Below are 14,815 nucleotides of genomic sequence, written 5' to 3' on the forward strand. Positions count from 1 at the left end.
GTCCATACATGAATATTTCCCTCCTTGCTGCCATACTAGTTAGTTTTGGCATTCCTACACAAGAAGACTCTGACCGCTGCTCTTAATGGTTCTGTAATTAGCATTGATGATCACATTGAACATAACTCAGAATTGTGATTTTGAATATTATGTGGTCCATTCTTTGATGGACAACTCTGCGTGCAAATCTTACACATATTTCATCCTTCATAATCCGCATATACAAGGGGGTCCATGTTAAGACTAGTTTGCAAATCCATGTGTGATCACCAGAATTCTGAGATTTCTGGTTTGAAAGAGCTTCTGTTGCTTTCGTAACATGCAAAACTAGCATTGTGCATCACACCATCTAAGAACACTTTTGATACAGAATGTGCATAGACTGCAAAGATCTCTGCACTCTACAACTACACCACCTGAAGTTAGGATGTTTAACTTTTCGACCGATGCATAAAGCAGCTTCAAAATTCAAAAGCTACATATCCACCACTTGAGGGCGTTCGCATCATCTGACCAAGTGAAACTGCGACCATGTAGAAAGTGCAAGCACATATATCGCTCAAGAAAGTGGGTGCAAAAAAGAAAAGGGTTCACCAAATGCTAAAATAAGAAAAGAAAAGGGAAACACTTGGATACCATATGTTCAGTCAAGGCTAGCATCAACTGGTTCAGTCTTTGTTGTTGCCAAGATCTAAATCTTCATCATCCTTCATGTATTTCTCCTGCACTGCTGCAACTGTAGCAAGTGTGTTAAGCGAAACCAATCTAACAACTCCCAAGACACAGAGAAGAATATCTGGACTTACACGCACATAAAGGGACCGGTACTATTTTGATGGATAAAGAGAACCAAAGCGCATTTACTATGAATTGCAAATAGTTAAAAAACTGTGAAGAATGTACAGCACACAAAAAGTATAGAGTTGCAAATGATGGTATGAGATGGATAACAGTTCTTTCAATTTCCTTGGTGGAGGCCGGGATGTAAAAACCAAAACTAGTTCTGAGACAAGTCAATTAGAACTGGACAGCCAACCACCCGTCAGCTAGCAACATCTCCAATTCAAGTGATTTTTCATTCATTAATGATGCAATATCCTTTAGGTAACTGAAATCCATCATCTCAAATTAGTATGTACTAACCACATAAAATAAATAACCTCATGAAAAAGGATATCTATAGTAATCCCAATCAACAGGGCCAACTGCAATCTTGCTAAACTCAACAGCGCTTTCTTCTATGCCAGCAAAAATATAACCATTGCTCTTATCAATCAACTTCACTAGATTACCCACACTTTCTTTGTCCTGGAAAGGCAAAAAAAACTGAGTAAGACGGAAGCCAAAACTTAGAATCACAAGTCACTTTGACTTCAAAAATACCAGCAAACCTGAATATCCAATGTCGTGAAATTGACTAGTCCATAACTTTCTATTACTTCACAGAGCTCCTTTGTAAGTTTTCTGCATCAGAAATAAATCAATAAAAAACAAATAGCCAAAAGCCTTCAGCTTTCTTTTAACTTATGCTTTTGCACACAAAACTTAGAAAAGGCTTCCAGCTCTCTAAACAAAGTTATTGTTGTCATCAATTATTTGAGTGATGAATTGGAGCTCAAGCTGTAAGGTACTAGATGGTTACACTAGTAGCGAATAATAGTAATGCTAAATTCTAACAGGGAATAACAAGCACTAAGTTTGCCTGAATATACCAAGACCAAGCTACATTAGTTTCCTTTTATATGCACCAAGGTACGCTATAACCTTATGTATAATATTATGGCAACAAATAACTACTCAGATCACCAACTTGTGCCACTAACTTGCATGTCTCATACTTGGTCTAGACAGTAGAAAAATGCACTCCTTTAATTTTATGATACCATCAGCACCAGTACAGACTCAAAATCAACATCTCTTATAAATAAGCCCTTGCATGAAAAATTTTACTCACCTGTACTTAGCTGACCTGGGATCCTGATCAAGGTGATGCTGCAAATAAGATAAATCTTGTACATCTGTATAAAAGTCCAGGTTGAAAGCTGTAAACACCAGCAAACGGAAAGTGTCAGAAGAGACAACAGAAATAGTTACTTCCTGAAATCAGCGGAAAGTGAACTTCATTGGCTTAACCTAGCCTTCCATAGCTTTCAATTAGATCAATCTTAGACAAGACATTAACATGAGGAAGTTCCAAGTGCACCATGGTCGATAAGCACAGAAGCAACGCACTGATATACTTCCCAGGATCACTACAAAGATGAGCATCAACCAAATGCACTGCAGTCAACTGCGCAAAAAGTAGAATCCATTGAGGAAGCAGGCAACTCTATGTGCTAAAAAAGAAGATGAAGTTGACAATCCTTGCATTTCAAGCATGTTAATATTATGGTATATCATTTAAATACATAACCATACCCTTAGGTTTAATCTCTTTATGAGTTTCATGATGACTCTTTTTGCATTCGCATGGAGGAAAAATAACTCCACTTGACCAGGGAAATCAAACAGAAGATAATGATCTGCAAGTTGATGATTATACTTTTAGAAATGTCAGGGTTGCCAAGACAAAAGAAATCAGATTAAGAACAAAGTAGTTCAACTAGACATATTTACCCCCTTAGTAATGTGCCAACCCCATGAATTGCTCCCAAACATGTATGGATTTTGAAGGTAGAAGACCCAATGGTAATGCTGCATGAGACTAGTTTATCGTCCAGTTTACGCAGATTGTTGTCTAATCTGACTAATGTTTCTACATCTACCAAAGGAATTATAAAATCTAAATGGAACCAAGAAGCAAGCAGTCCCTTGAAATAGTTTAGCAATTATTTGTGACAGATGCTGAGTAATCACAGCAAAAGTGATTTTATATAGCTTAACAATCTGTGTACAAAACCTTAGAAAACACAAGTTTCTAAAAGACAATAGTGAATATCAACGCTAGCTGAAGTAGACACCGAGACAAAGAGATAGCAACTCAAAACAAGAGACAAGCATAATCCAGAAACCTTTAATAAGCGGCTTCAATTTGGATTCCAACCAGTCGATATTCTTCTCCAAATAGTCCATGCAGTAAACAAGACCTATCAATTTGACATGTAAAAAACATAAAGGTCAGGTAAGCCACAATTGACTCACACAAGTGCTCGTTATTCCCCTCCATCTCCCTCTTTTCTTATGACAATGGAGCCCTTGACAAATAGCATTATATAACAATATCCCTTGTTGACAATAGATAGCTTTGCCCACTGTTTTCGTCATATCTTTACAATTTAACTGATATCTTGTAGAAGAATCAGGAAAATAGCAACAGAAAGCAGTTGGGGCCATTACCTCCATTCGGACCAAGAGAATGCTCAGCCATAACATCTTCAAGTTTTACAAGATCCTCAATATTCACAGCGCATTCATATCTTCATTACATCATAAGGTACTAACTTGATTAAATAACATCTCACTCCACGAATTAGATGACCACTAAAACAAACTCAGTAAATTCATAAACAATTCGAACAAACACGAGAAAGTAGAAAAGGATACGGCAAAGCATCATTTGCAGGATCTAGATTGACAACAGCAACCTTTCTGCAATGAAGCAAAATGGACGTTATCTTACTTATCAGGGCACCTTTTAACTATAAAACCATAGCTAAAAAAAAACTCTTTTTCTTCGCCAAAACAGTACAATCAACAAGTATTCCATCTAGAATTAACTACCACATTGCATTCTTCAACTGTCGAGCAGCAAAATGTAACCTTTTTGGTAGAAAAATAATACAATTGCTCTTCACCGTACGCCACTAATAACAGCAGGAGAAATCGATTATGGGAAACACTGCAAGGAGAATTATTATGTCGTACAAAAGGGTATAGAAGAGAAAGGGAAATTACCGTCCGATGAGATTTAGAAACTGAGACATGCCGTTGCAGTAAGTAGTCTTGCCTGAGCCAGGTGGACCGATCACCACTTGACCAAATACCATCTTCTTCTCTTTTTTTTTTCGTTTTTGCCTTTTTAGGGTTCTGCTCTCTTTCTATTCTTGATAGAAACTTGAAGGGATTAATGTCGAAAGGGTGTCAAAGGATGAAAGCCAATAGGGTACAACCGGAGAAAGAAAGGTGGAGTCTGAAGCAATAAAGAGATGGGAAGAAGAAGGAGCAGCAGCAGAAGTTTCCGGGTTTCGGGTTTCCAAATTGGTTTGGAATCGAATCGCTGGAAGTTTCCAAGGTTCTGTTTATTGAATTAGGGGAGCAAAGGTTAAAACTTAAAAAGGGGCACTCCGAGAATCGAACTCGGGACCTCTCGCACCCAAAGCGAGAATCATACCACTAGACCAAGTGCCCACCTTTTGCTAGAATCATACCGTTAGATAAGTCGAGCCGACGAAAATAATTTTGGCTAATCCATTTGGCGGTGACGCCATTTCTTTTTTTTCTTTTTTTTTTTAAGATGGTTACGTCTAAGGCTGCAAACGAGTTGAGCCAAGTCGGCCAAGTCTTAACTTAATTTTAGTGAACTCGAACTCCAACTCGATCTCGACGAGCCAACAATTTAAAACTCGAGCTCGAACTCGAAAAAAATAAAAAATAATTATTTTATTTTTTAAAAAATAAATAATATAATATTTTTTCTTGTAATTTTACTATTAAAATAAAAAAATAAAAAATATATATACTTAAAATAAAAATAATATATATATACTCGAACTCGCAAACTAACGAGCTTAATATCTTGAGCTCGAATTCGAGCTCGATTTTGACTCGAGTCAACTCGAGCTCGATATTGATCGACTTCGAGTCGAGCTTGACTCAAGCCGCTCGCGAGCGGATCGGTTCGTTTGCAGCACTAGTTACGCCAAATTCGTTTCAAGCTATCCAAGCAGCATTTTCATGGACACTTGGCTTTGGCCAAATTCGGATCATGCTATTCTTTTTTCTTTTTTTTTTTTCACCTAGGGGTGTCTAGGCCGTAAGGGCCCGGGGAAGGTGCCCAACCTAAACTCCGAACGAGGTACGCCTGGGACTCGAACCGTAGTCGACATACCCTAAAGAGGGGACCGAAACCACACGAGCTACCCTAGGAGGGGCGGATCATGCTATTCGAGTAGTGCTTTAGTATTTGAATATTCTAGCATGTATCCTCCTTGATCTTAATTGAGTTTCCTCTCTGGGAATAATCGCCTAGTCGATAAAGAAACGGGAGCATATTTACTAGTATTTTATTTTAAAGAACTCTGAGCTAAAATTCAACGTCAAGTATTAATTGAATTTATTCAGATTGATTTCAAGTTCAATCATAACTAGTCACGTTTGACTTTAATTTCAAACCAAGTTTAGCTATTTATAATCAACTTGATTGGACAAATTTAACTCAAAATTGTGAGAATCAATTTCTCTGTTTTTTAAAAGAAGAAATTCTGCAGTTGGTCACGAATATTTCAATCCATTAACTCTACTCATCAAGGTGAGCTCTAAGTTGCCTCACATTCTCCACCATGAAATGCATTAAAGTTAGCAGGTATATGGTTATTTTCACTCTGTTTTTGCTTGACTTAAATGTCGCACTTAAAATATATGGGGCTAATGAAACTTTAACAATTGATAATATGGAAACCTATCATAGCATACAACTTGAAAAGAATCATTAGTTTTGATCCCATGTGCAAGAAGAGACCTTTTAAAACTCTCTTATGCACTAAGTTAAGGGTTCAAACTCGTCTAGTATATCGCACAAGAAGTATAATGCTTATTATTCTTAAAAAAATAGAAAGTGCATGGGTTCAAACCCCCGCATAATGCATCACATAAGAATAGAATTGCAAACGAATCTAACTGCTCGCGAATCGATCGCGAGCGGCTTGAGTCTGAGTTCAACTCAAGATCGGTCAACATCGAGATCGAGCTGATCAAGTTAAACTCGAATTCGAATCCAAATTCAAAAACACTAAGCTCGTTAGCTCGCGATTTGACTCGAACTCGATTATATATATATATTTTTATTTTAATTGTAAAATTACATATATATTTCTAATATTTTATTATTTGTTAAGAAAAATTATTATTTTATTTTTTAAGAAAATAAAATTATTATTTTATTTATTTTTTAAAAATAAAATAATTATTTTTTATTTTTTTTAACTCGAGTTCAAACTTTGCATTTTGAACTCGTCGAGCTCGAATTTCATAAACTCAAGTTGAGACTCGACTCGATTAGGTTGAAACTCGACTTGATTCGACTCGTTTGCACCCCTACACAATAAGTATAGTGCTTATGATCAAACTCTGCGAAGTGCATCACACAAATAATATAATGCTTCTTGTTCTTAAAAAATTCAGAGAATGCCCCTACACAAAAAATATAGTGCTTATGATCAAACTCTGCGAAGTGCATCACACAAAAAAATAATGCTTGTTGTTATTAAAAATTCAGAGAATGCAATAGTATACGCACTTGTTTGATCTGATGATTTAGCTCTCGGCCCCGAAAAAGTATGCTTGGAAAGTTCTCTCTTACACATGTGGTAGGCCATATTGTATCCTTTTGCTGCTTTTATTCGAGTAAAAAACAAAGATGACCCGAGAGAGAGAGAGGGACCAAATTTTTGGAAATTCAATCCGGCTAACTTCTTGACGGCAAAAGGATGTCCTTTTTATAAATAAACAAAGATGACACGAGAGAGAGAGAGAGAGAGAGCGCGCAAATTTTTGGAAATTTAATGACATCCATCTAACTTCTTGACGGCAAAATGACGTCCTTTTACATTGCAATTCTTGAAGTACTGCATAGTACATACTTCACTCGGTTGGGGAAGCCAGGATCCAAATATTAACTAGATTTTGATATATTCACAGGGCAACAAAATTTAATGGATAAGCATGAAATTGTTTTAGTTGCATCTAGGATGTCCATGAATTTTTTTAAAAAATTATTTAATTTTAAATAATAACCATGTCGGGTTTTAATAATTTTAATCTATTGAAGAAATTTTTTCACAAAATTAGCTAAACGTACAAGTTTAGTGAATATCAATTATTTATCATTGTGTAAATGTATCATAAACATCAACACTCAATTATTCAATACAAATCTACCAAATTAAGTGCCTTTATACCGTTAGAATGAAAAAAAAAAATTAAATGAAGGGGTAAAAATTTTTAGAAGAGAGAGATTGATTTTGATTGGTTTGTTAGAAGAAAACTTTTGAATGCTAAATGGGTAGATCCAATTAATCAATTGCCTATGAATTCTCTTCCGTACAGGAGAGAGAAATGAGTTTACTGATAATATTAATGTAGTATATTAGATTCAAAAAATATTCCATAGAAATATTTGCAAATGTTGCTGTTTGGATTGTAATTTTTTGAAGTTTTTGTAGAAAATATACTGTAATGATTTGATATATGTGAGGTAAAAAAATTATTGAAAAATGTATTCACGAAAAACGTAAAAAAAATTTATTGACGAAAAATGGCTTTCCAATTCATATATGTAGTACTATCTACAACCCAACGGTGATATCACTTTTTTGCAGATGTTAGGACTTAGGAAACCTTTCCCCTCATCCCCCTTTTTTTTTTTTTTTATGCAATGCATGAAACATTGCAGGGCAAACTAGGGTCGATGTAGAGTTGATGGAGAATAAGTTCATTATGTCCAGTTTGGTTAGATTAAACCAGTAGACTATCAATAATTGGCAGAATAGTAATGCCTAATTCAAAATCTAATGCTGTGACCTTAGTTTGGGACAGAAAATGAAAGGAAATTCAAGCATGAATGCAGTCCTTTTCATTGAGGGGCTGTAGAAATTGTGGTGCATGGCGTATTTGGGAGGAGAACATACATTTATTTCCAATTTGAATTTGAAAATTTTCAACTATAAAACTAAATGGTCCTCCACCTCTTCACTGGCTAAGCATCTTATCATTTGTCACAACTTAGAGAACCCCCAAACCCCACAACTACAAGCACACCCCAGAGGAAAAATCTCACTAGAATAGGGACATTTTATGATTGCTCATGTGACTGAACATTATAACAACAACGTCAATTGTCAAACAAACTTGGGCTCCAGCAGGCATGTGACCTTGATGGGTTCGTAAGGAACAATTATGAGTTTGGTTCAAAGGCAACTAATTTCCGTGCAACTTTCGCAAAAAAGAGTGCGTTTGGATTGTGATTTTCTAGAATTTTTTTTGTAGAAAAAGTATACTATAGTGATTTGACGCACGTGAAGTATGAAAATAATTAAAAAATATTATTCATTAAAATGTAAATTTTTTTTTTTTAGAAAAAAATGATAATTCAAACAAGACAGATCCGCAAAACTACCAATCCAAAATTTGGTAGTAAAATTTTACAAGAATAAAGAAAAAACAATATTCAATCGGGAAATTGAACGTACCTTGGAATTTTTGAATTCATCAATTGGATTAACAACCTTTTAAGAAAAAAGTAAGATAATTTTTATTTTTAAGTTAATTGTTAAGCATAAGTTTCTAGAAATAGTCCAAAAAGGCAGAAACAAATACTTCTCCTGCCCTATTAAAAGTATCATACTTTTTATTTTAGAATGTTCCAAAATATTTGTTAATTTATTAAAGTCAAAGTTACTTTTGATCTCTTTTTCCAATATTATCTCCACTTTTATCTATATTTCATATTAAATTCAAATTTAAAATTTAATTTTTTAAGATAATTTTGAAAACAAATTCATGAGCATCACCATCAATTCACTGTTTTTAAAATGTTGGAATTCAGAAATATGACAAAAACACAGGGAGTACTGTTCTTTTACTCCTTTTAGCTTCTTCAATCCAAATGGTAAAGAAATTAATTGAAAACATTAAAAGTATATTGTTCCCAACAACCCCTATCACCCCTCCCCACCCCACGCAAACAAAAGAAAAAGAGGAAACAAAGTAAGTATCTGGCAAGAGGTAGTTGGATGGTGCATGGTGGAAATGATTGTCGCCATTCCAACTGTGGTATAATTATTTACATTTTAGCTTTTGGTCACCTCCACATTACTCTATCTACCTCCTCCGTCTCAATCCTTATCTAACCGCCTTTCCTCTGCTTTAGTGTCCCAGGGAGCTCTTAGCTGTTAAACTGAAAGAAACTTAGCAGAGAGAAGAGGTAGAAACAGAGAAATATCCATACCTCCATAGCCAATGGCATTTGCAGGCACAACCCAGAAATGCATGGCTTGCGACAAGACTGTGTATTTGGTGGATAAGTTAACTGCAGACAATCGAATCTACCACAAGGCTTGTTTTAGATGCCACCATTGCAAGGGCACCCTTAAGGTTGTTGCTTGAAACACCACTTCTTTCATAGTTTTGTTCTTCGGTTCGCTTTTTTCTCCTCATGTTCCTAATTCAGTAGGCAGAGAGTTGAAGTTTTCTTGCATTATTTGTTCATTTTCCTTGATCGTGGTTTCCTACACAGATCTTCACTGTCGGTCAAGATTCTTGTGTTTAGAATAAACTGATAATCAGGCAAATCTGATTTTACAATTCTTTGATTCAGATTCCAACTTTGGTCTCGCCGGTTCTTTAGATTGGCTAACAATAATGTGAAATTTTCCTGTTTAGTTTTTGTTTCCGAATCAGTGGCTGATTATGACTTGTAGTTTTCAAACTGCTTTCATTTTGTGTCCAGAAAGGTTTTCATTTTAGCAAATTCGGATATTCTCTACAATTAGTTTCAATTATTAAATCTATTCTGTTTCATTCAGAAATCTTTTTCCATCAACTATAGGATAACCTCATATGTAATTGTAGTTTTTCATGGCTCTCTTTTAATCAATGCATCAAAATTCCAGCTTGGCAACTACAATTCCTTCGAGGGAGTTCTGTATTGCAGGCCACATTTTGATCAGCTCTTCAAAAGAACTGGCAGCCTGGAGAAAAGCTTTGAAGGTAAACACGAACTAACCAAAGTAAAAACAAGAACGTTTGGAACGGCCAAAGGAACTAATTTCATTTAACAATTTCTCAGGGACACCAAAAATTGCAAAACCAGAGAAACCTGTTGATTTTGAGGTAAGTCTGGTCCAGGAATGATCAAAAGACTTGATAGTCTTTTATTCCACCACATGCAATCTTTTTTCCTCCTCTAAACTTATCTGTTGAAACAGAAACCACTGGCGAATAAAGTTTCAAGCATGTTTGTTGGAACAAGAGATAAATGTGTCGGCTGCAACAAGACTGTCTATCCAACTGAAAAGGTAAAGACTTGGAGTAATTATTTTACTGAACTAATTACATATTCATGTAGTATTATACTCTTTTCTATCGTTCTTATTTTCTTCCTGTTCCTCCATGCTTAGCTAATAAACCCTCAAATAATATCACATAATTTTTTTTTTACTCAACATGAATTTCACTTTAAGGTCTCTGTAAATGGGACTGCATACCACAAGAGCTGCTTCAAATGTACTCATGGAGGATGTGTCATCAGCCCATCCAACTACATTGCCCACGAAGGGCGCCTATATTGTAAACACCATCACATTCAACTCATCAAGGAGAAAGGCAACCTGAGCCAGCTTGAGGGTGACCATGAGAAGAATTCAGCCAGAGGCACAGAAGTAGCTGCAGAATCATAATTTACCATCTGCAGACTTTGAATTTCAGTGCTTTACCTCTTGGTTTCCTTCTCTTCAACATCAATTTGGTTCTCTAGAGCCTGCATTTTCATCAAGTTAAGAATATTGATTACAGGCACAAGAAAGTCGGAGTTGTCAATGTCTTTTGTGGATGTTCGTGGGCCTTTGATGGCTAATCTTGGCTTTGTGTTGTGATCTTGTAAACCGTTGAAAACTGATATCTGAAGGCTTCAAATTTCAGTCCAGAGTGATTGCTCATGCATTAATACAGGAAATGATCTTGCAGCTGTCATAATGTGAACATAACCAACCGATACACCCTTCTAAAGCCTGGTTATCTATAACAAAACTTAATCAGGGAATTGGTTAGAGAAGGAGCTTCTTGTTCGGAATGATTAACACCAGCTCCAACTTGGAAGACACCACTTCAACAGGGAAAGATTCAAGAGAAAAATGACAAGCTTAATAATCCCAGTTAAATGACACAAAGAAAAAGAGAAACAGAGAGCTACAGCTTATATAATAAGCTTTTTTAGCAGCAACTTTACCTTTGTAGCAAGAGTCTTAACTGATCCAGGAGCAATTAGCTGCTACACATGATTCAAGGTTATTCAACTATTACAGCTTAACTCCTGAAAGCAGCTTCTTGTTTTACTATTTGGGAACAATACTGAGTACCAAGTTACATGATACTACTGCAGAGAACTGAACGAGACAAGAGTACCAAGTTACATCATACTGATGTAGAGACAATGTGAGAAGCATGGTAAATAATTCATGATTCACAGCAATTTAGTAGCACATACTTTGCAACATACATTTGAGGGTGCGCAGTTGGGGACAGATCAACTAATACAAAGAGAAGTAGAAGAACATGCTTCAGATTAATGGGGTGTTATTTGAATAAAATTGGAAGAGAAAGGGGTTAGGAGGGAGGGAGGGAAGGGGAAGAATCAAATCGATGAATATAAAGAGAAATAAAAGGACATGTTTCAAAATAGTGGGGTGTTATACAGTGCAAAATAGCAAAAACTAGAAAAGTTTCAGAAGAGAGATTCTTCCAGTAAATAAGTCGTCACAAAGGCCCATTGGGCACCTAATAACAGCAAGAAAAATCTGTACAATGACAATTGAATGAAGCATAACATATTCCGTTTCATTGTCTGTAGTTGGGGTGATCCATGAAGGATCAATCATTAGAAAATTCCATTGTATCAAGAAGGTGCCCATCTTGAGCTATATGTTTGAGATCTATAACATAATTGTTGCGAAGAAATCCAAATCCATACGTCCCATTTCTATACTGCCAAATTCTTCCCTCAACCTGCCGAGGATTTATAGTGGTGCCTGGAATAACCAAATCATAACTTGAGGTCATGTGAAGCATGCGTGACACAGCACCATGATCTGAACGCTGCAGATGATCATGGCAGTCATCAGCCTCCGCAGGTGGCCTCAGATGTACACGACTATGATACTCATATTCTTCTTCAGCAGAAAAGGGAGGCTCAATCAAGGTCGTACTTGACGTCCAAAATACTGGGTTATAACCATTAAATGGTCTAGATGAGTCTTCAATCCTTCGGCATGCTATACCCCCAATGTCATCATAGCTTGTCAAATAAAATTCCAAACTCATATCATCACCAATGCCCTGCAGCAACAAATAGGAGAAAGCATTATACACTCTACCAAAGTAAGTTAGAAATATCCACTCAAAAAAGAAGAATCATAGGTAGTCCAGTTCAATCCTACATCTGCAATCATCTCTACTAACAGACGTCACTTAAACTTAAAATGGTGCAGTAAATTCCAGCTGATGTACATAACAAGGCAACACAGATGATGACAAGGCTATAGACAAAGCAATTTGTATTTCCACACTAATCTACCAAGCAACTTGTAGTACATACCAATTGGATCCTTTTCTTGAAGATGCAAATTTTTTTATATGATACAGTACTAACCAAATCCAATAAAGTGAGGCATCGAGAACATGGATACAGAAAGCACTTAGTCATAGATCATTACTAGCTAATCCTTCACCTGAAAAAGCAAACCACTTCTAAAAACTAAGTCAAACGAGTTGCAGCATTAAGACAATGGAAGGGGGAAAAAAAAAAAGAGTTAATACCAAGTTCAAGGCTTTGATTGAAAAGAAAAGTCCTACCTTAACAAGAAATAATTTACTACATTTCATGGAAATGCACCACCAAAACAGTGGACAGAGGAAACCAAAGTCATACATCATTACCAAGTTCAACTATCATGTCAGAAAAAAGAGAGTCTTTTGGGTGTGGCAAGAGTGGGAATGCCAAATAACTACTACAATTGAGGTGGAAAAACAAACTTGATGAAAATCAGTAGTCACTCTAGAGTTCGAATCTTTTAGTTCTTTGATAGAAAACTGAAACTGCTTCTGATTAAACAATACTTGAAATGCTAAACGCACAATATCAAAAACACAACACATGTTAACTTCTAAAGAATGAATTATACAGAGGACAAAAGACCACCTTCCACAAACCCTGCAAAGGTCGGGCAGGTGTGGGCGAGCAATTAACGATCTTGACAAAATGCTCTGGCTCCAACTTTCTCCTTCCCTGTTTTTCCTTTTCCTTCCTCCTCTGCCTCCTTGACGAACCATTACCACCTGGACTCGTCCTATTTGCAAAATGCTGATAAATTTCTGACATTAAACGATCTGGTAAGCTCCCAGGGGATCCACTAACATCCTCATACTCCTTCCCCCTCACATTTCCTGAACTATGCACCTTAATAAACCTCCCATTTGGACTCGAACTTGAATTCAAACTATTGCCAATAGAAATCACACTTTCCTCAAGCACAACATGACATTTCCCCATAAAACTCACATTCACAGGAATCAAATCATTATCTAAAACCGACAATTCGCCTGAATCAACTAAATTCTCAGATAATTCCAGCTTGCCCTCGGGATCAAGATAATTTATGGACTCACCTTTAGATGTTAAACTAATCCATAAGAAAGGCAACTTTATTACCTCATAAGTACGAGTTTTCGAGGGAGAAACCCTTGAACCCGTGATATAAAAGGGGCCCCACTCGAAGAAAACCAGCGGCGACGAGGGTTGAACGGCAGTGCCGGCCGAGGTGCCACACCGGCGCCAAAATCCAATTAGATTTTCGTATTCAAGAAGGGTTTTGTAGAGAAGTTTATAAGAGATTTTACCGTTGCCCCATTTATTGATGAGGGTTTTAGAGCGGCCCCACCTGCGGTCGCACATAGAGAACCAGAGCCGCTGGTCGTGGCGGCACAAAGAAAGGAAGCGTTTTGAGGTGGAAGCGAACGTGCCGAGCTCTGATTGGTCGAGGAATGATAAGATGCAGATCTGCACATCTTCTGGGAAATCTGAGAAAGAAAATGATGATTTTATGTCCCCATCATTTCCATTTGATGCCATCCCTTTTTTTTTTTTTGGGCTGGGTATTTCACTTCCTTGCTTTTGCTTATATACGTTTTTTGCCTCCCCTTGGAGCTGGGAGATTAGGGAAGGCGGTTGGAAGGCAAAGGGGGCAGGTTAGGGAGAGAAGTGGGATGAGGTGAAGGAGAGAAGATTCTTCAGGGGGGAATGGATTATTCCTGCGTTTAGAGAGAAGCTTCCTACCTTTGGGACAGCTGACTGGCAGTTGGCAGTTGGCAGTTGGATGGATTCAAAAACCATAGCAATAAGACTCACAAGTAGTAAGTAACTGAGAACACCTGGGCTTCCACCCCGATACACGTAATAAACATCCCTGCCCTGTTCTGGCTCTGTCCTCTCTAGGTTGCATAATAGTTCAACCGAGCGGAGCAACTCAAGTCAAAAGTCAACTCAAGCTCGATTAACACAGAACCCGAATCGCAGTCGAGCTCAAGGTTAAACTTGAGTTCAAAGATATTTACTTCATTAATTTGCCATCCGACTTGATTATACATATATATATATATATATATATGGGTGTGTGTAAAAATATATGTATGTATGTGTATTGTGTGTGTATATAAATATATATGTGTCTCCATATATATATATATATAATTTTTATTTTAATATTAAAATTATATATATTTTTAATATTTTATTATTTATTAAAAAAATAACTATTTTATTTATTTTTTTAAAAAATAATTATTTTTATTTTTTAAACTCAAGTTCGAGCTCAATTCGACTTGAATT

At 36.4% G+C, this 14,815-nt stretch overlaps 3 protein-coding genes and 1 non-coding gene across 6 annotated transcripts; 1 reads left to right on the forward strand and 3 right to left on the reverse strand.

The window, feature by feature from the left end:
* Positions 1-122: 122 nt before the first annotated feature.
* LOC113749153 (GPN-loop GTPase QQT1) lies at positions 123-4,191 on the reverse strand. Of its 3 annotated transcripts, none has more exons than XR_003464499.1 (11): positions 3,895-4,191; positions 3,544-3,588; positions 3,337-3,416; positions 3,012-3,086; positions 2,419-2,522; positions 2,134-2,290; positions 1,955-2,042; positions 1,392-1,464; positions 1,178-1,308; positions 595-738; positions 123-509 (listed from the first exon to the last, which is right to left on the reverse strand). XR_003464499.1 is itself a non-coding variant. In XM_027292824.1 (11 exons), the coding sequence occupies exons 1-10, from the start codon at positions 3,984-3,986 to the stop codon at positions 669-671; spliced, it is 915 nt and encodes a 304-aa protein (XP_027148625.1). In that variant the 5' UTR covers positions 3,987-4,191; the 3' UTR covers positions 123-509; positions 637-668. The 3 variants fall into 3 exon arrangements, 2 of the variants coding, with proteins under 2 accessions (XP_027148625.1, XP_027148624.1); XM_027292824.1 differs by having other exon boundaries at positions 637-738; XM_027292823.1 differs by having other exon boundaries at positions 123-523; positions 637-738.
* An 84-nt stretch (positions 4,192-4,275) lies between these two features.
* TRNAP-UGG lies at positions 4,276-4,347 on the reverse strand. The gene has a single exon. It is a non-coding gene; the product is annotated as a tRNA-Pro (tRNA).
* A 4,665-nt stretch (positions 4,348-9,012) lies between these two features.
* On the forward strand, positions 9,013-10,879 carry LOC113748830 (LIM domain-containing protein WLIM1). Its single transcript, XM_027292403.1, has 5 exons — positions 9,013-9,309; positions 9,828-9,924; positions 10,004-10,047; positions 10,143-10,232; positions 10,398-10,879. Exons 1-5 carry the CDS (start codon positions 9,175-9,177, stop codon positions 10,611-10,613), a joined length of 582 nt encoding a protein of 193 aa, XP_027148204.1. The 5' UTR covers positions 9,013-9,174; the 3' UTR covers positions 10,614-10,879.
* Positions 10,880-11,579: 700 nt separating this feature from the next.
* On the reverse strand, positions 11,580-14,286 carry LOC113748829 (F-box protein At3g12350). The gene is made up of 2 exons (XM_027292401.1): positions 13,130-14,286; positions 11,580-12,267 (listed from the first exon to the last, which is right to left on the reverse strand). The coding sequence occupies exons 1-2, from the start codon at positions 14,057-14,059 to the stop codon at positions 11,803-11,805; spliced, it is 1,395 nt and encodes a 464-aa protein (XP_027148202.1). The 5' UTR covers positions 14,060-14,286; the 3' UTR covers positions 11,580-11,802.
* Between the last annotated feature and the right edge of the window lie 529 nt (positions 14,287-14,815).

This window comes from Coffea eugenioides, chromosome 10 (genome assembly GCF_003713205.1).
Source record: "Coffea eugenioides isolate CCC68of chromosome 10, Ceug_1.0, whole genome shotgun sequence".
NCBI classification, from domain to species: Eukaryota; Viridiplantae; Streptophyta; class Magnoliopsida; order Gentianales; family Rubiaceae; genus Coffea; species Coffea eugenioides.